The 24,634-nt window shown below is 40.9% G+C and overlaps 2 protein-coding genes across 4 annotated transcripts; one reads left to right on the forward strand and one right to left on the reverse strand.

Annotated features, from left to right (window-relative positions):
• Positions 1 to 369: 369 nt before the first annotated feature.
• On the forward strand, positions 370 to 14,431 carry LOC121723456 (nuclear receptor subfamily 2 group C member 1-like). 3 transcript variants are annotated; one of them, XM_042109134.1, is made up of 14 exons: positions 370 to 902; positions 1,636 to 1,771; positions 1,936 to 2,160; positions 2,346 to 2,427; positions 2,515 to 2,694; positions 3,546 to 3,690; positions 3,796 to 3,892; positions 4,510 to 4,697; positions 6,846 to 6,999; positions 8,638 to 8,759; positions 8,907 to 9,049; positions 11,137 to 11,274; positions 11,529 to 11,634; positions 12,146 to 14,431. In XM_042109134.1, the coding sequence occupies exons 2-14, from the start codon at positions 1,697 to 1,699 to the stop codon at positions 12,318 to 12,320; spliced, it is 1,830 nt and encodes a 609-aa protein (XP_041965068.1). In that variant the 5' UTR covers positions 370 to 902; positions 1,636 to 1,696; the 3' UTR covers positions 12,321 to 14,431. The 3 variants fall into 3 exon arrangements, with proteins under 3 accessions (XP_041965068.1, XP_041965067.1, XP_041965069.1); XM_042109135.1 differs by lacking the exon at positions 370 to 902 and adding an exon at positions 1,120 to 1,138; XM_042109133.1 differs by lacking the exon at positions 370 to 902 and having other exon boundaries at positions 974 to 1,771.
• A 1,004-nt stretch (positions 14,432 to 15,435) lies between these two features.
• LOC121723458 (ubiquitin-conjugating enzyme E2 H) lies at positions 15,436 to 22,582 on the reverse strand. The gene is made up of 7 exons (XM_042109139.1): positions 22,299 to 22,582; positions 18,637 to 18,713; positions 18,114 to 18,188; positions 17,674 to 17,713; positions 17,519 to 17,571; positions 17,021 to 17,149; positions 15,436 to 16,554 (listed from the first exon to the last, which is right to left on the reverse strand). Exons 1-7 carry the CDS (start codon positions 22,349 to 22,351, stop codon positions 16,430 to 16,432), a joined length of 552 nt encoding a protein of 183 aa, XP_041965073.1. The 5' UTR covers positions 22,352 to 22,582; the 3' UTR covers positions 15,436 to 16,429.
• Between the last annotated feature and the right edge of the window lie 2,052 nt (positions 22,583 to 24,634).

Here is a 24,634-nt window from a genome sequence, read left to right on the forward strand (position 1 = left end):
TAAAAAAAACTTTTTTTTGTATCGGTCTTTAGTAATCTAATTTTCTGGGATACTGAATTTGGGATTGTCATTAGCTGTCAGTTAAAATCATCAAAATTAAAAGAAATGAACATTTGAAATATATCAGTCTGTGTGTAAAGAATGAATCTAATATACAAGTTTTACTTTTTGAATGGAATTACTAAATCAACTTTTTGATGATATTTTATGACCAGCACCTGTATTTACCTGAAGAAAGCGCTAGGGCAGTTGAGATTAATACCTTATAGTCACTGTAACTATTAATGAAAAAGAAGGCATTTAACCAGACATGGAAACGTTTATTTTATTGTATTTCGTTTCACGTAGCCACATTAGTAAATGCTGCCAGCAAGATGCTCCCAACAAGCATAACTATTGCGCATGTGTAACGTTACGAGTTTAAATTCAGCAGTGTCGATCATGATCTCAAAAAATTAATCTTGACTTATTTCAAGAGTGCTATCAAAATGTCCTTTACACTCGACTGAAATAAGTGTAACATTAGGATTGATATTACTACATGCATTTATAGTTAGCAAGTTAGCCAGTGTAATTAGCCTAGATTTTGCCCTTTGCTCAAAATGATGTATGTTAACGTTATCTAAGAACTGTTAAAGTTGCATCGTTTCACAGCCGCAGTAATGTTAATTCCGATAACTGTCTACAGTGGAAGCACCCATTGTATTTCATGATGTACATTTCACTCGAAACGTAGCCACGTCAACACAGCTGTCAAGCTAAGTTGTTTTCACCGTTAGCAAATTCGCTAATATTAGCCAGATAAGCTAGCCGACATTGTATCGAGTGTCGACTGAAGAACAGTTGGAAGCGTCTGGTCCGAAGCTCCTCGATGATATGACAGACAACCATACAGACAACTGGTGTGTTATCATAACTGATTTATTTAATGACTTAGCAACATTGAGGCTATGTTTAGCTGCTTCACTGCATTCCATCTTGTGTTTGTTCGTCTCGTGGCTGCTGCACAGTCGACCTCAGCATTCTTTAACCCTTCAATGTTGACCTTTCACCTACAGGAAAAGAAATATCTATTTATCTTCCGTTGTTACGAACTCCGACTGTGTGTGTTAAACGTGATTCAATGTTGACAGATATGGTATCTCTGCTACATTACCATAAAACGTGATATTTCACCACATAATTTTAGCTGACTTAATAGTTCCACACCGTCTACGTATTTGACTAGCTGGCTAGCTGCTAGCAAACAAAGGAACGTTGTAAAACCATTATTTTTACACTGAATAGCATGACGAACAGACTAACGTTAAATGTTATCCTCTAGTTATTTGGGACACTGAAGATGTAGTATTTTGTTAATAAACTCGATGTTTTCGATCACGCTTTCAATATATCTGTGTAGGCCTAATGTCATGATTAAATCGGTTAAAATGCTCGGTGAAGCTCCAAAACACCTAACATGTCAATGGATGCTAAAGCACATACTGATAGCATTGACGATGGGATTGTAAAGTGCTTGCGCCATTCTTTTGAGCAACACGTTCTGTGCCTCCAAATTTCTCAGAGGAAAGCTCATCCTGCTCGTTGACTCCGCAGATATGATTTCTGTGTGTCACATAAGTCTTTGTCTTCCAGTCTCAACAATTTCATGTACATCATGGGCCTGTGAAGTGACAGCTTTGATGTTGTTATCAGCATGGATGGAGAGACTCCTCAAATTCATCTGGTTTCAGGAGAAGGTTCAGCAGTGGGCCTAGGACATCGCATTCAGGTCATATAGGCCTACATACAAAATATAAATAATACATAATTATGTGTAAACTTTTAAATCATTGAACATCCTATCTGAGTAATTACTAATTAGTGTTGGTGACAAGCAATTGCTCAAGATAAGTTAACACTGTTGTGTGTGGTTCAATGATTTGTCCTCTTTAGATTGTGACAGATCAACAGACAGGCCAGAAACTACAGATTGTTACAGCATTGGAGCAGCTGTCTGCTGGGAAACAGCAGTTCATCTTGGCCAATGCAGATTATGGCACAGCAGGCAAAGTGATTCTAACCAAGCAGGAGTCCCCTCAGGGCAAAGTCATTCTTGCTACACCCGATGGCAATCAGCTATTGTTTACCTCCTCTGACCTAGCTGGACAACAAATACAGGTTAGGACTCCACTTGCACTCTCATATCAAGCTGTTTGTGAGTTTTTAGATCAATACATTGTGATGATAATAAGTTATTGTAGCTTTAAATGTCTAAATGTTGAGAAAAGTTTGCATTTCAGTGGTGTGTTTTGTAACTTGAAAATTATGCTTGAAAAATCACTTTTAATACTACCTCGCCTCAGTTTGTGACCGAAGATGGTTCTGAGCAGTCACCTGTCAAGACTTTGGTTGAGTACTGTGTGGTGTGTGGAGACAAAGCCTCAGGTAACGATTTCAAGGTCACAACATGTGTTGCATGACGTATCACAAACACAGACATAACTCCCACACTCACTCTGCTGCTCTGTGTAGGGCGACACTATGGAGCGGTGAGCTGTGAGGGCTGCAAAGGCTTCTTCAAGCGGAGCATCCGGAAGAACCTCATGTACACATGCAGAGGATCAGGAGAGTGTGTTATCAACAAGCATCATCGCAACCGCTGTCAATATTGTCGACTGCAGCGTTGCATAGCTGTTGGCATGAAGCAAGAATGTATGAACAGAAGTTATTTTTTTAAGTAGACTTATTATTGAAAGCTATTTGTTGGTTATTCTGAATGTGGCTATAAGGCAGAACCTCTTTAAAGTCACACACAGGTAGAGGGGACATATATTTTAGTTTAATTTAGCCAAGTGCAAAATTGTGATCACCTCTTTCTGGACTTGTTAAAAGAGCCTGTACGTCCCACATGTGATAAAGCAACCCCTGATATCAGTGAAAAGAGCCGGGAGCACAGAAAGCAGAGCTAAACAAGGCAGCTGTTGTCCAGTTAAAGGTGCTCTAAGTGATGCTGGGTAACATGACATCTGTTGTTTTTTTTAAACAAAACAGAGAGCTAGCTTGCTACTTCCTCCCCCTCTCTCCCGTGCTGCTCCCATGCAATTGAAACTCTCCTAAACGCGCATCTCGTCTGTGATTTGCTGGAACAGTTTGTTATGTTTTTATGGGCTAGGTTTGCCCAGGTTGTTTTTGTTGACATTTTTGGAGCCTGGACTGTCCACAGAGATCGCGTTTTTTTTACAGTGTATTCAGGACACAGACAGATAGCGGTTGGTTAGGTGATGTTTGCAGTAAGTGACAAAATGTTTTAGCCTAAAAAACGTGTGGCATCGCTTAGAGCACCTTTAAGTCTGTCAGAGCTTTGAGGAAGTTCTATGGATTTGTTTAAATTCCCATAGGGGTTATAGCATACTTTTTGGGTCTTGGAAACTCACAGTAGTGCAACTATATACTTATTTTCTACTTTTCTACTTTCTACTCAGAAATAACTTAACATTAGTTTATTATGTATCATGCTATTGTTATTTATTATGTAAATCTCATGTGGATTTGAACTCATGCAGCTGTTCAGTGTGAGAGGAAGCCAGTGGAGGTATGCAGAGAAAAGCCCAACAACTGTGCTGCATCCACAGAGAAAATCTACATCCGGAAGAACCTGTGCAGCCCACTGACTGCAATGCCCACCTTTGTGACCAGCAAAGCAGCAAAGTATGGGGGATACTTTCAAACTGAATCTGCAGCCTCAGATTCTTTTTTGTGTTCTTGCAGGAATGCTAATAGGATTTGCTTGTTATTTGGCTTTTCTTTCAATAGATCCTCAGGTTTGCTGGAGTCTAGCATGCTACTAAACATTCAGCAACCTTTTCCCAAAGTGGAAAACACAGTCCTGCTCTCAGCATCTCCTGAAATGGTGAGCTTAATCTCAATTTAAAACAAATGCTTTTGACTGTAAATTATAGTGAAATGCACAGCTTTTTAGGATGCTTCTAGTGCCTCAAAGGGTGCCCTGTAAATCCTGGTTTGATGTAAATGTAAATCAGGTTTCTCGGCCAAGTATACTTGCGTATACAAGGAATTTGGTCTCTGCATTTATCCCATCTGTGAATTAGTGAACACACAGTGAGGTGAAGCACACACTAACCCAGAGCAGTGAGCTGCCTTGCTACGGGGCGCTCGGGGAGCAGTGAGGGGTTAGGTGCCTTGCTCAAGGTCACTTCAGGCGTTCAAGCCCGAAGCCCTAACCAGTAGGCCACGACTGCCCCTTGATCGTACCGCACTCATACTCAAATATAGCCCAGGTATCTCATTCCTCTCTTCTTATAACCCAAAAGAAAGGACTGGTGAGCATCTGTCACGTGTCAGTGCACATGAGGAAAGCATTGAAAGATATGGATTAGCTCAGGAAAATGCTTACGTTGCTTTTAGCACCTATTCTTGTGGTGGTCTGTTACATGCATCAATTTAAAAAGTTTTAGGTTTGTCTGAAAACTTTTGGGTTCAGGACTTCACACTTCAGTTTCTCTGTAGAATGAGCACTCCCAGGATGACCTGAGCACTCTCGCAAATGTGGTCACGTCCTTGGACCACCTGAACAAGGCCCGGGAGATGAGCGATGGCTGCCCCGACACGCTGACCACAGAGAGGCAAAGCAACGAGGATGGCACCACAGCTGAGGTTCCGATGGATAAAGAGCAAAGTGCGAGTGACATAACAAGGTGAGGGAAATAGCCTTTCCCCCCCAGATGCTTATGGTGAGAATATGTTATGTGTATTTATTTTAGTCCTATGTTGAGCTAACGTGGTGTCTAGGGGTGTAAATCGGAGTCTTCATGACGATTCGATACAATATTGATTTCTTAAGCCAATGATTCGATTATTTTCGATACTTCAGAATTCCCCACGATACGATTCGATACGATTCAATACTCAATATTTTTACATGATATCTATGAAGTTTCAAATAAATCAACAAAAGTTCGGAATGTAGGAGCAGGTATCTAAAGCCTTCGTTATACAGCCTCATGTCTTTGCATATAAAAAAAAAACCCACCCGCAGCTTAGGAGTAGGTAGTGCGCTTACATTGGAGCCATAGACAGAAAAAGAAAGGTCGGAGCTGATGCTGAAAATAGATAGGCAAACAAACAGGCTGCAAAATGAACACATTAATCGATACTCTTGCGGACGAATCGATCGCCGGCTGCATAATCGATGCATCGATACGAATCGATTAATATTTACACCCCTAGTGGTGTCCTGTGCCAGTGATTTTCCACCACTCTGCAGCACACCAGTGTGCTGTGAGAGATGGTCAGGTGTGCCGTGGGAAATGGACTATTTGCAGGCTCTCGGTGAGCTCGTTTATTTCCAGTGGAGCCAGGTGTGTTTGAACCTGCCCCTATTCTGAATGTAATTAGTGTCTACATGGACCCGGTTAGGTAATGCACCTAGTGATCAGCACATTACGATAAAGAAGGACGTCTAGACACTAATTACATTCAGAGTAGCAGCAGGTTCAAACACACAAGGCTTCACAGGAAACATACAAGCTCACCGAGAGCCTTTCGTGTAACTAGTCCATTGCCCTATTTAATCGGTCCAAAACATGTATTATTTAGTTGTTGCAAATAGTAGGCTATGCCATTGTTGAGCGTCTGTGCCTGCAATGTAGTGACTTGCTAAGTAAATAAATACTCTTTCATGTCAGTGGGTGGCACTGGGTAGAGCAATAATGACTTTGTTAATTAAGTGATGCGCACGAGATGTAGATGTGAAAAATAGATCTTAGAAAGCTAGATACAGCATTGGGCTCCAGAATGTAGCCTACATAAATAGCACTGCCATCATGGTGGGCAGAGACTTTCTGATGAGGAGACACAGCACTCAAAGAAATTCCCATAGGAATGTATAGGGTTAGTATCTCCCATAGAAATGTATGGGGTTAGTATCTCCCATAGGAATGTATGGGGTTAGTTTGTAACGCAAACATGGCAGTCATCTACACATTCTGCCCCTTCCGCCTCCAAAAGTTGACATGTGAATACATCATGCCAATCATGTGGTATGTTGTGAATAGTACATCGTGCCAATCATGTGTTGTGATGTCGCAGCTTGAGCGAGGTTGGTGTGTCGTGATTCGTGAAGCAGTTCTACCCAAAATAGATGCCCAATATGTGCCCAAAAAGCGTCGCAATATGGCCGCTGAGTGGAGGAATTGCATAAAAGGACTTTGTGGCGCGGGCAACAATCATTGGAGGCCAATGGGGAGACAGGTGTCTCTGATTGGAAATCAGGCAGGTGTCTCTGATTGTCGGCAAGTGTTGCCCATAGGTGTTTGCCCCCAGCAATGTGACGGCCGCATTCACGTAGCCTATGTCACTTAATAGAGCTCCACAGGCCGTGCGGCAGGCATATCTATGGGTGAAAAGACCTAAACCAGCGCTACATATGCTGTAGATAAATAGGCTAGCCTACTTGAAAAGTAAAAAATGCAGACTCTGAACTGAACTGAACTACAAACAAACTACAAAGCTGTATTAGGCTACAGTGTGTAATTTTGTTACATTTTTGGTTGGTGGTGTGCCGTGGGATTTTATTAATGAAAGAAACGTGCCGTGGCTCAAAAAAGGTTGAAAAACCCTGTCCTATGCGGTGTCTGCCGTTGTTTTACCTCTGATTATCAGCTGGAGATTTGATCTGGGGACCATTTGGTTACACGTTTGCTTCCACAAGATCACTTCTGTAGTTTGTAGGCCACCGAGAGCACTTGGGAAATATACGCTCCTCAGTGCAAGTCTCCAAATAAGTCAAAGTATATATACACACAAATCCAGTAGTATTTGACTGTGCTGCATCTCTGTGGCAGGGCATTGGACACCCTGGCAAAGGCTCTGAACCCCGGAGACAGCCCTGCTGAGGAGACCCTGGAGGCCACCATGCAACTGGTGTCGGGAGACCAGTCTGGCAGCATCCTGGAGCTGGAGGGCCCGTTGCTCTCAGACTGCCATGTGCCCTTCAAGGTGAGACAGATGGAGAACAAGGGACAGTTTTTTTTTGTTTACTTTGGGGATATTGTTGCCTTTATTGAGACAGGATAGTAGAAATTAAAGGACCTTGAACTACTCAGGCCTGTATGGTGATGATCACTGTTGCTACGGCTACAGTACTGCATGTGGTGCTGATCGCTGTTGCTACGGCTACAGTATGTGGTGCTGATCGCTGTGTCGGGCCTGCATGTGGTGCTGATCGCTGTTGCTACGGCTACAGTATGTGGTGCTGATCGCTGTTGCTACGGCTACAGTATGTGGTGCTGATCGCTGTGTTGGGCCTGCATGTGGTGCTGATCGCTGTGTTGGGCCTGCATGTGGTGCTGATCGCTGTTGCTACGACTACAGGTGCTGATCGCTGTTGCTACGGCTACAGTATGTGGTGCTGATCGCTGTTGTTACGGCCACAGTGTGGTGCTGATCGCTGTTGCTACGACTACAGGTGCTGATCGCTGTTGCTACGGCTACAGTATGTGGTGCTAATCGCTGCTGCTACGGCTACAGTATGTGGTGCTGATCGCTGTTGCTACGACTACAGGTGCTGATCGCTGTTGCTACGTCTACAGTACAGCTCCCCCAAATCTGTGAACGCAGATCTGCAAAGACTCACCTCAGATATGGAAATGTGTTTCTTGAACTTGTAATACTCCCAGTGATCAAAGATTTGTATTAGAGTTAGAGGTCTGCACGGGACTGATTTTTCAGTCCCGCTCCCGCAATATTCTGTCCCGCGCCTGCCCGCTCCCGCATTAATGTGTCATTTTTAGTCCCGCTCCCGCCCGCATCTATAACATGATGTCCCACTCCCGCCCGCTAAAGCCCACATGCAGGAGGGATAGCCTATTCAGCTTTTCTTTCTGTCTCGAAACGAGCACACACACATGAGAGACTCCAGATGTCAGTTTCTTGGTTCTGAATGTAGGCTAACAACTGAAGTAGGCCTAGTCTGGTGCCCTCTTCCTCTGTCATGCTTTCGATTTCGAGTTTTGACAAAGAGCAGCAGGAACAAATTGAACCCACGTAAACGACAATATAGGCTATAGGCCTGCTATCCGTCAGTTATGCTTAAACCCCGTTTTTTAATGCTGCCTAACAGAACATCCAGCTGAACTATAGTTATGAACACTACTTTAATCATTTCCATATTTAATTTTACGCACATATTTAATTTGCGGGAGTGCAGTGAATCATCGGTTTGTCCCACACCGGCGAACGCACCTCTCTCATCCCGCCCGCTCCCGCAAAGAGCTTTCAAAAGTTGTCCCGCGCCGCACTCTTTTGCGTCGGGACCCGCGGGTCTACCGCGGGAGTGCAGACCTCTAATTTGTGTTCTATAGATTTCATATGTATTTTCCATAGCTTTAATACGCTCAGTACACATAGTTCAACACCAATATTTTGGCATCATGCCATTACCTTTGTACTCGCGTGAGATGATTTTTATCAAACTGTATAATATTGGAAATCTGTTGCCTTAGATGACCACAAATATTAATAATGAGGATTAGGTTTAGCTTTGTTCCTTTATATGCAGGGATCAAACTCAAGGGTAATCAAAGTGCATTCTGCCCGTTTGAGATAAGAGCTGACATTCCTTCGTTTTGTATCTAGCTAATGATGCCTTCGCCAACGCCTGAATACCTCAACGTGAACTACATCTGTGAGTCAGCCTCCCGCCTCCTCTTCCTCTCGGTGCACTGGGCGCGCTCCTTACCTGCGTTCCAACTTTTAGGGTGAGTCTGGCTGTATCTCCATCTGCATCCTCACTGCTGACTGGCTAGATTCATAAGAGGATGGCAGCAATCAGTAGAGCAAATTTTTAAAAAGAAAATTAATCACGAAAGAAAGAAGAAGAATTATGTTTGCTCTCTGTGTTGCAGTGGGCAAGAGAATGAAATCAATTTGATGAAGGCTTGTTGGAACGAGCTGTTTGCTCTCGGCCTGGCTCAGTGTTCCAGTGTGATGAACGTAGCCACTATCCTGGCAGCCATCATCAACCATCTTCAGACCAGTCTACAGGAAGGTCAGTACTATTATATTACTCCACCACAGACCAGTCTACAGGAAGGTCAGTACTACTGTATTACTCCACCACAGACCAGTCTACTGGAAGGTCAGTACTACTGTATTATATTACTCCGCCACTGACCAGATAAGAATAACGTCTGGAAAATAGCAGTCTATACATGTACCACATGTGTAGGTATGTACTGTACAATGAAAGTACAGCACCCCCAGTCCATCAGATGAGTAAACAGAGGTATTTAAAAATGATCTATTTTTCTTAGTTTCAAAATGGCAATGAGAAAAAAACCCGACCTTGAAGGGAAGCACATTTATTCTGAGATGAAAAAAGGTCCTCAAAAAAGATCTACATATTTTTAACAAAAATACATGGTCAAGAAGTCAAGAAATGGGTATAAAATACAGATACTTGGAAATATGCACATTATAATTAAAAAGTTCCAATCGAATGTCTCAAGATCTGATCAACATGTGTACCTTGCCCTGCACACAGTGGGGAGTGAAGTAAAAGGCAAAACAGTCCAGAAGGATCACTGTTGGGAGAGATACGTAAGGGATAATGTATAGAACGCCGGTCATTATTGGGAAAATAAGTCCCGATAGGGCGAACCGGACCCCGACGCGCAGTGGAGCCCTGAAGGGACTTATTTTCCCAATAATGACCGGCGTTCTATACATTATCCCGCTTATTACACGGCTACTTGCCAAAACGAAATAATAAACTCCCCACGATATGACTTTAGCCTACATAGCCTAGCCTATTTGTTAGTTACCGTTCATTGTAGCATTTGCTGAGAAACAAATAGTTCGCAACAACACACGCTGAACTTGAATCAAACATTCTTTAGAACACAGCTGATCAACCATCTGCTTTCACTTTTGAATGAAGTTCCAGTCCTTGCGTAGTGATATGAAAGACCTGAATTTGAAGCACAAACTCCGTTGCCATTGACAGCGGTCATTATTTTTTTCAGAGGTCCTTTCCCAAGAAATAATGACTGCTAGAACTTTGGGAAATCCCATTCAAGTCAATGGAGCGTTCTACTTGCCTTGTGAAGAGCCGTGTAATAAAGATGGATAACATACAGATAAATATAGCATCTTGGGGTCACCAAACCTAGAAAAACATCACAAGTGACCTCCATGCTAACAGATTATTGAAAAGACATGCCAGGAAATATCCTTTCGTGTCATGCAAATTGCAGGGGTTGCTAATGCTACTGGGACTTGGCCTGGAATCATATTCTAGGGTCAGATAAAAAGATCTGACAGACTTCAAACCCCATGCCTAAGGATGGTGTGGGTCTTGGGTGTTCAGGGGCTTTTTAATCCAGAAGCTCAGGGATCCTCCTTAGGGTTCATGATCATGAACTCCATGAAATACTCGGGCATTTTAAATCAAAATCTGGATGCCTCTGCCAAGATACCAAAAGTGGGTCATGACTGGATCACCCAGAAGGTCAGTGATGCAAAGCATATGTACAGATCAACACAAAAATGGTTTACTGAACACAAAATCAAGTTTCTGTCATGGTTCCCAGACCAGCCTAAGAGGTGTATGCAAAAGAGTGGACCTAGCAATCTGAGCGATGCAGAGATATTCTGTAAAGAGGAAAGCCCCCAAATCCCCTGCTTTGTACTTTCTAACTTCATGAAATGAGTTTTTTTCTTCTCAGAATAAATCTGTCTCCCTTCAAGTATGGCTTTTTTTCACTGTTTACTTTGTTAAACTAAGATAAAGTGCCAAAACAAGATCACTGTTTACTTTGTTAAACTAAGATAAAGTGCCAAAACAAGATATGTAGAGAGGGCTGTATGTAGAGAGGGCTGCATGTAGAGAGGGCTGTATGTAGAGAGGGCTGTATGTATTTGCCTACATAACCTAACCCTACATATACTGGGAGATGCATGCCTACATAACCTAATCCTACATATACTGGGAGATGCATGCCTACATAACCTAACCCTACATATACTGGGAGATGCACGACTTGCCAGCACTTATTTCAGCTTTTTGGAGGTCTACTCTACAGAGGTCTTCTGAAGTCTACAGAGAATGACTGATGTTTGGTTATGGCCTTGCAGAGAAGGTCTCTGCCGAGAGGATCAAGCTGGTGATGGAGCACATCTGGAGGATGCAGGAGTTCTGCAACAGCATGGCCAAGCTCTCCCCAGATGCGTATGAGTACGCCTACCTCAAAGCTGCCGTCCTCTTCAGCCCTGGTGAGGCCAGACACATGAGAGCGTGTGTGTGATGGTTGTGGGAGCCCTGGTGAGGTCAGACACATGAGAGCGTGTGTGTGATGGTTGTGGGAGGGATGGTCATAAATAGATTGAGTATAATTACCTCTGTGTTGCGTAATTTGGCATCCTAATGAGTAAGTCTGGCCTGGGCTGCAGAGCTGTAGCCTCCATATCGGAGGTAATAGACCTGTGCTTGTGACGCTTGTGATTGTAAATCCATTTGTGATTGACAGATCACCCAGGCATTGACAACACCCTGCAGATCGAGCGCTTCCAAGACAAGGCCATCATGGAGCTGCAGGACTATGTGGTCAGGACCTATCCTGAGGACGCATACAGGTTGGACACTCACCCACTCTCAGAAATGCCAGGAGAAAAGAAAGACACAGGCTTCAGCCTTGATACATTGTCTGATATAAGTTTTATATGGCAATGTACAGTATTTGTGATACCCTTCATATATACATTATGTAAGTGTAGTTACGTCATAAACTGTAATAATGTTTGGAATTGTTTACATACATGGCACAACATGTTTTTTGCAAAAGATTTAGCAAATAACACAAAACAAACAAGCATCTCGTGTTTGTCTGGGCGTATCTGTCAACTGTCTAGCGTGCCGCAGTTGAAAAGAATTCCACTTATGTCAGCAGCTATCTTATAGCAGTTGACTGAGGAGAGCACTGCAGACTGGAGGGCTTTACATTTGAATGAGCGCCTGCCATACTTGACAAGTCCAACTGACACCTTCCTGCACAGATTGCCAACACATTGAAGTCTGTCAGCAGAGCCTCTTTTCTTTCTCTGTTTTCAGGCGTCTCACTGAGCTGTTCTTCTCTCCCTCTTTCAGGCTGTCCAAGCTGCTCCTGCGTCTCCCGGCGCTTCGACTGATGAGTGCGGCCATCACAGAGGAGCTCTTCTTCGCTGGTCTCATTGGCAATGTCCAGATCGACAGCATCATCCCCTATATCCTTAAGATGGAGTCCACCGACTACAACAGCCAGGTGGTCACTGCGACAGTCTGATTCAGTGAAGTCCACTGTCTTGGCTGTACTGCTGATCACAGATTGCATGAGCAAGATGGGCACCTGCTTAAGGTCCTCCTACCTTCAGTTGTTAATACTGTGGATGGAGTTAATAATTTCTGCCTTAAAAGAGGAGAGACAACAGGCCCGGATATGTGATCATCCATGTAAGACAAAGAAATGCAGCCCGTCATGAGGTCTAGTCCTGGCATTGACCTGATCGTGACTAGACCTGGATAGGCTTTGCCACAAAATATTTACTCATGACCGGACATGCCCTGAAACACAATGGCTGCTGTGCATGAAGGCTGTTACAGCCACGCCGAAAGGTGAATTTTCATCAACTGTTTCTGTATTTTCATTAGTTGATTTATCATTGCAATCAAAGCCATATAAACAGAACATTTCATTAGTCGGGCCAATTCTTGCTTATGGTTAAATCCATTACAATTAATGTAATTAATAATGATTTGAATAATGATAAAATTACCATTCTATGTATTTATTTATTTAACATAAATATTTAGCATAGATGGGAACCCTTTGATGGTGGATGAGCTAACATGTAATTGTGTCTTTATGACTCACAATGTTGTGAGCTTGGTGAAAAGCTGAATAGTGTAAACAGACAAACAGCTAGCAGAACCCAGAGCTGTGCCCACACAACAACATGCTCCACCAGCCCACAGATATTTCTTTTACCAGTTTTAGCTACGAATGCTTTGGGAGTTATTGTATACGCAATCAAATTTTGTTTTTAATTCCGTATTTTATTGTAAGCATTTTTATGGGTATAGTATAAGAGTTTTTCTACTTTGATATGTCTTGTCATTTTGGAACATTTGAGATTTGCACGCTTTTAAAATTAGTTTTAAGGGTATCGGACCACATGGTGCCCATCTTGCCGTTCCATCTCAGTTCTGTTCTCGTTTAACTATCTTGTATATCCAACTGTGGTGAGTGTAGCCAACATCCCACAAAAAAAAAACTAATTTAACTAATGCAAATTGGGCCATGTTGGCTTCAGTGGGCTGCAACAAATAATTAATAACTTAAGAGGTTAAATTAACCGCCTGTTCTAATAAGTCTTGTTTTAACCGCCTGTTTTGGTTATCAATCAATCGGTTTCAGTAGGGTTTTTTTTTCTTCTCTGATTCCATCTTGCTAAATTTGTTTTTTTTCTAGCTGACTTACAGTTCTATGACAATAAACTGAATGTGTTTGGTGTAAGGACAAAACAAGGCACCATATGGCTTGGGCTCTGGAGCACACTGGCTAACGTTTGATACCACCTAATAGTCCAAACAGATAATTCAGGAATTGAACAAATTTAACAGTATTCATTTATTATTAAGATACTATTAATAATAATATCTGATTAATAGTAAGTTACAGTCCTAATTGTGACATTGAAACTTCAGAGGCCTTTACAGGGTAGTTTTAACTTCTGAATGACCTTTTTCTGTCATACATGTATAAATTTGTATAGAGGTAAGTGTTACAGACCACTATGAGGCCCACCCTTTTGAGAACAACAGTCTTGGGGAGGGGAGCGAAGCCATTTTATTGTGTAAGTTGGTTGTCATAACTTTAATCATGTAGAACACCCATTTGCATGTTCTTGAGAAAATCTTTTAACTTAAAAGTGTCAAAGTATCCGGTTGTCTTTGATTTAACAAGTTAATGAATTGGCTTTTTTTGTATGGCTTATGACACATTTTGACATTGTGGTGCTGTAATAACCTTCCGGTATAATATCAGCAACACCTTGTTCAGCTTCAGGCTTGTCTAGTTCCCCTAAATTGTAATGAGGGCTTTGAAACGTTTTTGAACAGAGAGAAGAAAGCTAAAATGACCACTATGTGACAGAAGAGTATGCAAATGTGAAAAGGAGAGAGGAAGCAGAACAACGGCTTCTGAACTACTGATTATGAAGATAAAGGAAGAAAACACAGAAGGTTTACCCAAATAATGTTTCAATGATGCTGCATCTGGAGTCCTTCAATTATGGGATATAGCTGACCCACAGCAACAATTTAGAAGTGTTTAGCAAAACATATCATTTCACATTTCAGCCTAATTTCTGTCAAATAATAAATAACGTAATATCACGTTCTGTGCCCGTTCATTCAACATGAATTTATTGGTTGATTCAAACACTAAAATCTATCAAAATGCCAATAGCCTACAGAACTCCAGTAAGCTCTGGTCACTCCAATGAAATGTCAAATGCCAGAACCATGGAAAGTATTCCTGCTCATTAGCATATACTTGCATTTAAAACCTAGTGACAATCTAGTGGAGAACTCATTAGCCTTGTGCTATTGTTGTATACATCTATAGTTTCTTCATAAGAGGGACTGATACCCCTTATTATTTTTCCCCCTGTATGAAAACTCCAGCAGGCATTAATATGTAACTCAACAGGCAATAGACCATTGAGCAATAGCTTCTCTCCCATAGCGCAGTAAAACTTAACAGATCAAGGTGCTTTTGAAATGGAAATTCAAAAAAAAGTTTGGCTTGCGGTGTTACTTTCAAGAAAAAATATCAGTCTGCCGTCTCTTACAATACCTTCAAACAAGATGGCAACAGTCAATTGATTTTCGAAACGTGCTGGCTTGTTTGTGTCAGGGTTCAAATATAGCAAATAGCTAACTGTTCTTGCTCCAACTAGAGTCACTAGGCCTCTTCATTTTCAAACATATCATCTGTTTGCCCCACATCACTCTTTATTGCCATTTCCTCTGGTCAGGGAATACAACTGGGTTTCTTTACAGGACATGGCTTGTACAGTGTGTTGTATAGTGACAGAACAGAAGAGCAAATCCTGCTGACATGCAGAAATAATAATTATTTGTCATGATACAGAGCCATCGTCTAGACTGGCAACATGGAGAATGATATGCGGGACTATTTTGAATCAACACATTGATGTGTTAAAAACAACAATCTGGAAAAAAAAACAAGATAAATGAAACACACTCTACGCCCCTCCCTCCCCCCCCCCCCCCCCCTTCCCACTCCCCACTCCCCAAATAAAAACTGAATACTGATTAGCCTACACAAGATGTATACATACATACAGCCAGTTACCCAAAATATCTGCAGGCTATTTTTAAAAGCAATGCTCAGGGCATTTTATTGTGGGTATCTCCATGTATAACACAATAATCCTTGTGGTCACGAGCAAAGGATGAAAGACGCATAAGACACAAAACCAGATGGGCTGAGGCTTAACGATCGGATCGCTGCATTTCACTACAGATGTCTACAGCCTTGGCAGCAGCCTCGTGGCCAGGCAACAGTTCACCTGAAGAGTGTCTTGGTTGATGCCTACGAAGAGTTCCCATCTCAGATCAGAAAAGCCCCCGCTCCTCAGTTTGGCGCCATGTTCTATGTACACAAGATGCTCTTAATACGAACAATTAGGTGAAAATATCCATTGTGCATATAAAAAAGGTCTTGCTGATGTTTGTGTCCAACACCCCTTTGCCCCCCCCCCCACACACACACACACACACACAAACAACTCAGAGTAAGCAAGAAATCCAAAATCCGCAGAGAAAATTTGCAAGAGGCAAATAAGGTAGTAGATAACGAGCACAAGCCTGTGAAATCCTTACTCGGGTCCATATAGAACTACTTATACTGTAAAAATAAACAGCTCAATTCAAAACAGACGAAAAGTGGCCATTTGTGAAAGTGAACTTTTTAGTGTTGCTATGATGCAGCAACAGTTTCTTTTCCTTTTTTTTCCCAGTCGGTGTAGGAGGCCACCGTTTACCATCAACATCAGCCCCATTTATTTTCTGTGCCGAATAATGACTGGGGTATGAGTCGTCTCATGCAGTCAGACTGGGCTACTACTGTTGTGGGACAGGACTTGACGATGCTTTGTGAAATTTGAAGGGAAGATGATCAAGAAATTAAAAAAAAGAAAAACCCTCACAAAAGGGTGCCATTTAACACAAACGCTAATAATATAGTCATAAAAATTCCTGTTTAGTAATAAAAAATTGCCATGTTTAAATATGAATATCATAAGTCTGCTTCAGATATTTAGGAAAAACATCATAGTCTTTGTGTGGAAAGGAGTCAGGATGACACTACAACTCCATGTCCTGGGCCTCGTCCTCGGAGAAATCCGACATGCTGCTCTCTGAAGAGGAGTCCCCAGCGCCTTCCTCTTGCTCCTTAAGAGCCTCTTCTGTTGCATATTTCTGGATGTATTCTACCGGAGAGGGAAACGGGACAGTGGACAATGTTTGTGTCTGAAGTTATGAGAAATGTAATGATCTAGTTTCACATTTTAAACAGCCTGACCCCGGCCTGAGATCAGTCACAGAAACAGAATGAGCAGCACAGAAAGCCCTGAGGGAAGAGGTCAATAACTAACGGGAGCAGCTCGGCCAGATAACGATCTTCAAGCAAACCTTTTTACAGACTAACCTCTACCGCTCTAAAAGAAACAGACCTCTTCCACTTTAATGTTTTAAAACAGAAGCAACATTACATAAAAATCACAGTAATATGCCTCATCAACATTCTAACTCACACTCTGTAAGAACTGGAAAAATCAATCTCATTATGTTGATTGAGTTAGTTGCATTTTTTTTTTTTAACTAAGATTGAAATGTTTTCAGCTCAAAAAGCAGGCCTTCGAGTTTCAGCTCAAAAAGCAGGCCTTCGAGGCTTACCTTTGATTTTCTGTTTGTATTCCTCTGGCCGATGGAGGTACATGGCAGCTGCGTCTCCATTTAAGGGATCAATGGGATTAGGGTACGCTAATAACTGAGGTAAGAAGGACTCAAAGATGTTGGTGAGATCTGAAAGGAAAAATATGGCCGGTTTTAAAAATACACAAATAGTGAAATGAAATTAACAGAATCACTGTAGTATTTACCACTACAACTGACGTATCAAAATGACCACACATGGAGGAAGTCGGTCACATATACCAGAGCAGCAGTAAGTTCTGAAACTACCAATCTACTAATAACGACCAAAAAGGCAAAACAGCAACAACAGCTGCATAAAGCTTACTGGCGTGGTAACTTGTGTCATTTTAACGTTATACTGATACACTGTAAAACCTTTTTTTCCTCATTTTCACACAAAACTGGACAAGATACATAAATATCCATTTTGGGTGTACCTCTACTTTTCTGGTGAATGTATGCTTCAGCTTTGCTTACCGTAAAGGGCTGTCCATGTCTGGTTGATGACGTCTAGGCAGACAGTGCCTGATCTGTAAGGTGCACAAGAAAGTGTATCAATACCGGGGGGTGTCAGGAAGATTGCAGCAAATGTTAGAATTCTGTGCAAACCAGTGCCTCCTATCTGCACTTACGCTTCATCAATGTTAGGGTGGAATATTTTATTCATAAAACCTGTAAAGACAACAAAACCCATGTCAAACCTCAAATGTATGTACAAATCTGACACACTTTGTCTGCAAGAGCGTGTACGTGTAAATGCATAAATATGTTATGTGTATAGCGTAATAGTGCAAGTCAGAATAGAGATAGTTGACATAGATTGTAATAGGACATTTGTGTGGCAGAAACACATATCACTTACATTACTACATACATCCATACATAAAACTACATATCTGTCTTATTGTTATATTGTTTACATGATACTGGTCACATTTATTTTACACTGAGCATGCGGTTATGCATTACTAACTGAACAGATGACTCAGGAGTGATTTCCTGTTGCAGCAAGCATCTTTTTGTTATTGTAGTTGTGGCGAGACATTACAGCACATAGCATCCCTACCCATACCTATAGACGGAGATTTGAACGGGTATTTGTCTGGTAGGTCGACCCGCACCTTCCACACTCCTCCTTCATATGGCGCTGAAAAAGAATTAATCAACTGAAAAATTTGACAACAGAAAAAAACACTCCAAAGAAACATTCTTTCTGTGTCCTACTTTATAGTGGTCATGTGGCCCAAAATGAGATCACAGAGATCGCAATCAGCTATATGAGACTGAAGTGAATATGTATGTGCAATCAGCTATATAAGACCAAAGTGAATATGTATGTGCATCCTACTGTCTGACTGGATATGAAAAGCCATTTCCCTTCATGGATGCTAAAATTAGAACAGCTTATCTCACAGCTGTTCAACAAAAAAAGGGCATTTGCTCCACAAGTGTAAAAATCGTCAGCTCAAAACACATGACCTCTGAGACTTTCCTTGCGGCCACAACAAAGAAAATGGCACAATGTGCACATGAATGGAAACAAATGGTGTAACTTGGTAATGTGTAAACACGAACATAAGCATCAAAACTCTTACTTCCTTGTGGTCCATAAAACTTCACCACAAACTCGTTCAGTCCACTCAAGATGGTAACTTCATGTTTGCTTTCAATGCTGTTGCCACGTTGTTAAGAAACATGACGGAGTAAGAAGGGGGAAAAAAACATACACCTTTGCTGCTGAGGCTAGTCACTCCGAAGATGACATTACACAGTACAGAGACAGAGGAGGAGAACATCCCCTTAGGTCTCAATAGGTCATACATTAAAAACTCTAACACACCTGTAATACAGCAACATTATATACACCTTTAGTTGGTACATGAGGCCCACCTCTATTTTGGCAGAAACCTGCTAAATAACAGATTTTGTATTATTTGATATCGATTTTGTAATTTTACAGCATCTCTCTTCACTAAATATTGTGAGTTATGATATGCTTCTATATGCCCCCGTTTCTCCTGTTGAGGATGTAAACTTTTAAAATGTCTGAAAGCAAACACAAGTTTAGCAAAGGAGATTACTTAAGTCACTAGAAAATGTATTTTGTCTGAAATCTATTAAATCCAGTGAACATTGTCAAAGTACTTGAAATCACATCAACTCCCAAGCAGGGCTATGTTGTTCACCCTGCACTGTTCTTGTGCTTTATTTTTTGGGTGTTTCCTTTCTTAGCTCTTCTTTCAGCCGTTTCCCTTGCTGTGGCTGGTACTGCATGTAGCTTAGTTTGTTTTCCACACACTAGCAAACATCCACTATTTGCGGTGTTTTGACCTGCCCAAAAGAATACTGAATCGCTTCTGGATTGCAGTTGGATTTTTGTCACCACATCTGGTAAAGATAGCCTGTGGTGTAAAAGGTTAAATACAAGTAGCTAATGAGGCTCAATATCTAAATAAGCTTCACATATCTTAAAATATTATTATTTGTTTCTTTCCCCTCTTTTAGATTACAAGTGTTTCAATAAAAGCCCTTGTGGACTTGACACAAATATGCAAAACTAGGATAAGATCTTCCAATTGGGCCTGAGACCATTTCTTAGTGAAGCAACCACTGATGAGGAGAGAAACCTAAGAGAAGTGCAACCTCATAAGCAAGACCATCCAGCTGCTCCAATGAAACTGAACTCCAGAATTCCACTGTGAAAGCTGTGTCATCCTAAACACTGCTCATTTGCATGCGGAACTCCAGGATGAGGAGAAGGACTAGGGGAATTTACACTTCTGGTCCCACTTCTCACATAGGCAAGCAACAACAGACACCCCCACAAACACATACAAAAAGGCCTCAACCTGTTGGGTCAGAACTGCCATCCCGCCACCAGTGGTCAGCATTTTTAACCGTTGACTCTCCTGGCTAAACTTTATTTCCAGCTATTTAAATTCAATCAAATTCAATTAAATTAAGTTCAATGTAAAACGTATACAAGTTGAAGTACATTCAACTTGTAAAATGATATGTTTAAATGTTAAGGTCACACAACATTGCAACATGTGGCATTACAGCATGTGTACTGTTCTAGAGCATTAAAGAGTTCGAACAGTAAAACAGGATCCATGACCATGTCAGTACAACTGGTTACTCCTTTTAAAATCATTTGGAAATAGTATTGGAAATAGTATTAGCCACATTGGAATTGGGAATATTTTTAGCCAGTATTGGAGTTAAAGGGAGTTAAATGGTAAGACACAAATCAATGTCAGATTTGTAGCTTGAAATAATTTCCAAAAAGTTTCAGGAGTGAGTGATTTTATGGGGGGGTCTCTCACTCCCATAATCTGGACACGTTAGCCAGGTGGGACCCAATTTATAGTCTGATCACTGAGCATGCTATTCCCAGCCTCTGCTCCTGACTAGTGTATGGTTTGTTGTCCTCGATCAGCTGTTTGCAAAACTCCGCCTCCAACCCGTTTCCGGATGGTAACACACCATCCAATCACTTTCCCAGCTGCTACTGCATGAGCACAAAAACAATACTAGACCCGTTTGTCCACACTGCCTTTGCTCAAACTTCGGTGGCTACATCCCGCTGATGCATACAGTAAAACGCACTCGGACACACGATACAACTCGACAGATAGATTCCTTGCAAAGGCGCTATTCTGAGAAACGCAATGTACAACAGATACCAGAGCTCAGTTAATCTTCTCTATGGTCGCACTGTGTCAAACACGAATTATTTTCCAGGCAGTTTGGATTTTTAAAATATTCGCAAATGATTACAGAAACATACAAATTTGACAAAAAACTGATTTGAATGCAGAATTCTGACGCGCAGTTCTACATTCAGTGATCCCCTATTTTGCGCACAGCGTAACTAAGCTACAAACATGCACAATTAACGAACGCCATAACATATGTCAATATCGACATGTCTCTATTGATGAATTAATTGCAGTACGGATTCATGCATAACGGCACTGTAATAGGCCTTATGGCTTACATTTGGCCACGTCTCGACAAGAACCCTATATTACTTTTGCCTCTATTTTGTTTCTGTCATATCTAGTAGGCCTATCAATTGCTACCCAAATATAAATCATATGCGATTGCAGATACGGATGCGTAAAAAGCTTAATAATATTGCATAACAAGCTCAATCAGACAAGATCTATCCGAATCCCCACCAAATGTTGCATACAAAAGGAGAGGTCGATGGACAAATGAGAATTTTTGTACTCGCACTTTATATGTGATTTTCATCCCAACGTCATACCCTTGTGCCTAAATATAGAGACTGCGTTGTATTTTTTGTCTTTTCAGACAGCAGGCCTGTCAACAACGTTGGCCTGCACTAACGATTGTTCATACAGACCCCTCTACGTGATATCACCCAAGCGAGTACTTGTGTTATAAAACAAGAGATGGTTAGATAGCCATCTATGAATCTAACCACTATGTTCAACCTGACGACCAATAATTGAACTGCTTTGCATCTAAAACCTGATCAAAGAACTATGGTTGCCTACTCCTTCGGTGAACTGCTTCCATAAATATGGTTGACTACGCCAGTTTACTTAGCTAACGTTAGCGAACTGTCAACGTTATACTTGGCTAGAATAGAATACTTTACAAAAGATAGCCAGGATGCATCAAATAAAGGTAACAGCTGTAGTTGACGTTAATGCAGCTTAAAATATAACAGGCTGGAGAGTAATAGTAAACTGTTACAGATAACTAGCTAACGCTAACGTTAGCGGTTAACGACAAATGAACTCGAGTTGTTTTCCTCAACAGCTCTGTGGCTAGCTACCTAGCTCGACTGCCACGACGAGTTCTTGTTTGCTCAGTTAACTAAGACTATCTGACGTTTTCTAAGTAGCAAGATAGCAAATGGAAGTTGGCTCCCTAGACGTTGTTTTTCTTTCTTTCGCAATAACAAATTTGACAAGTGACCGTTCGGCTATTAAGCTATCTAACGTTACCTTGCGTCACTGAAATGACAAACTACAAAGGCTTACTACAAGACAACACAATACTTATTCGAACGTTTGGTGGCCGTCAAAATATGTTTTGTACTTTTGTTCTCCCATAACAAACACAAATAAAAAGTATTTGTAAATTGACATAAGAGTAACGTTACACAAAGAAATGGACAGCATACATAGAATAATAATATATATGCAATTACTTCTTGATAACTGTCATTGTAATTTCGGAACAAAAAATTAGCTTCTCTTAATCTTTAGAAAAAGGATACAGTTTCACCACGTCGGTATCCATTCGCCTCTTGCCCGGACTTGGAGACGACATTTTTGCGTCCCTGTACAGTGCAACACTCACTGCAGTGAAATCCTTTGTGCGATATGACACTAAATATCAGAGTTTGATCTTAGTTCGTACACACAATCTAATCTACTCCCGTTGTTAAAATTTTCAACGTTGCCCACTTTCACCCCACAATAACCTCTGTCAACCACGAGAACTCAGTTCACTGTTTCTCCTCAACTAACAAGCTATTGAACCTTCTCTCCCTCTGCCAATGACGTGTTAGAAGCGACACAGCAAAGTGGCCTATATTAAACGTCACACAAATGCGTCTTTGTAGTCCATGTAGTTTATAATTAATTCAAGATCATAGACCAGTACTGATCAAAATCAAATCACCAACATTGGCAGCGCTTCATAGTTGATACTCGACCACATGTTTATTTTAGTGTAATTCTATCTGATTACCATGATTGTTGATGAAAGGCATAATATAGGTAGCCTACCCTTTGACCTGAGCTAGCCTGCAGGCTGGGCCTTAGCCTATGGCATCTTGCACAATGAATCAGATGCTAGGATTTTTTTCACTGTGATCTTGTTTCGTCAAGTTAATGTTGTTAGGCTACTCTTATCTTCCCATCCTCTTGCCTAAAAGTGTTTTCATTGATCTTGTTAGAGCAGACTCTCTTTGTTTACCTTGAATGTGAGAATGTGAAGTCAATCAGCACATTCTTACTTGGAATGTGCTCCTACTAGCCTGGCAGGCCATCCTATATCATTGAAATGTACAGGCTGAGCAAATTAATTTGCCGCCGCTAGGGTGCGTCTAGATTTCTAGGCTATGCTACTCTAATTTTTCGTGACCAGCATTCAGATTCAGTTAGGCACATTCATCCAACAATATTTAAGGCAAGCAAAAACATAGGAATGAATGTCTGAGTGGTTATACTTTTCTTCTAAGATATGAATCTTGTAATTTATATGTTAATTGTTGTTTTAAACTACTTTAAGAAGTCAAAGACCAGTACCTTTACTAAGCACACCAGCACAGAATGAAAAAAGGTTATTTTAACAGGAAGAAACATTTAATTGGAATCTGTCACAAGGAGAAACCCATCTGCCACCATTAGGTGGACGAAGTACACAATTCCTTTACTTAAGTGAAAGTAGATACACCTTGTCAAATATTACTCCAATACAAGTGAAAGTTGCTAAGTCAGATTTTTACTTAAGTTGAAGTAGTTCTACAGAAGTAGGCCTACTTGCTTTTAAAAATACTTAAGTATTCAGAAGTACAAGTATTTGTCCTTTTATTGTTGTTTATTTGGTCAATAAGGTGTAGGCCTACATCATTTGGTCATTCATAGGACTTACATCCAACGAAAACATTTTACCTATTTTCATAACCTTGCAACTGTTCGGATGGATGCAATAATATAATTTAAATCATTATTCATTCTCCGTTCACAAATCTAAACATATTTTAACCGGCAAATACAAAAGATAACTCAATTTTGAGTAGATTATTTATCATTTAGTGATGTACGCTAAAGATCTATGTGGTGAATGTCAGCTGATTATAATTTCATTCCAATTTCACAATGATCATGGAGAATAACCTGGTTAACACCAGACCACTTCTCAAGTCTCAATTGCAAACACGTTTGTGTAGTTTCCCACATGGAGGGTGTTCTGATTAAGAATATTGCAAACAGGTTCGTGTAGTTCTCCCAGGCTGTATACATGGAGGATGTTCTGATGAAGAATCTATTGCAAACAGGTTCTTGATGTTCTCCCAGGCTGTATGTTCTGATGAAGAATCTATTGCAAACAGGTTCTTGATGTTCTCCCAGGCTGTATACATGAGGATGTTCTGATGAAGAATCTATTGCAAACAGGTTATTTATGTTCTCCCAGGCTGACAATACTTCATACTCATATTTCATACTCATTATTTCAAATGTAGTGGAGTCAAAAGTAGGCCTACAGTATTTGTCTTTCAAATGTAGTGGAGTAAAAGTCACAAGTTTAAAAAAAATATATTAATACTCAAGTAAAGTACAGATACTTAAAAATCATACTTAAGTACAGTAATCAAGTAAATTTACTTTATCCACCCCTGTCTGTCACTAGCTGCAGATGCTGCATGCATGGGATAAAATGAGATATTGTCAATATATTCACTGGTAATTCTACTGCTGTGTTTCAGAGTCATTCCTGCTTGCATCAACATCAATTATTTAATGTTATTTGATCATTAATGTTTTTTCCCCTCAGAAGACATCTTCATCCGAACCACATGAGGATGTCCTCTGAAGAAAAAAACAT

Source organism: Alosa sapidissima, chromosome 11 (assembly GCF_018492685.1).
Source record: "Alosa sapidissima isolate fAloSap1 chromosome 11, fAloSap1.pri, whole genome shotgun sequence".
Lineage (NCBI taxonomy): Eukaryota > Metazoa > Chordata > Actinopteri > Clupeiformes > Clupeidae > Alosa > Alosa sapidissima.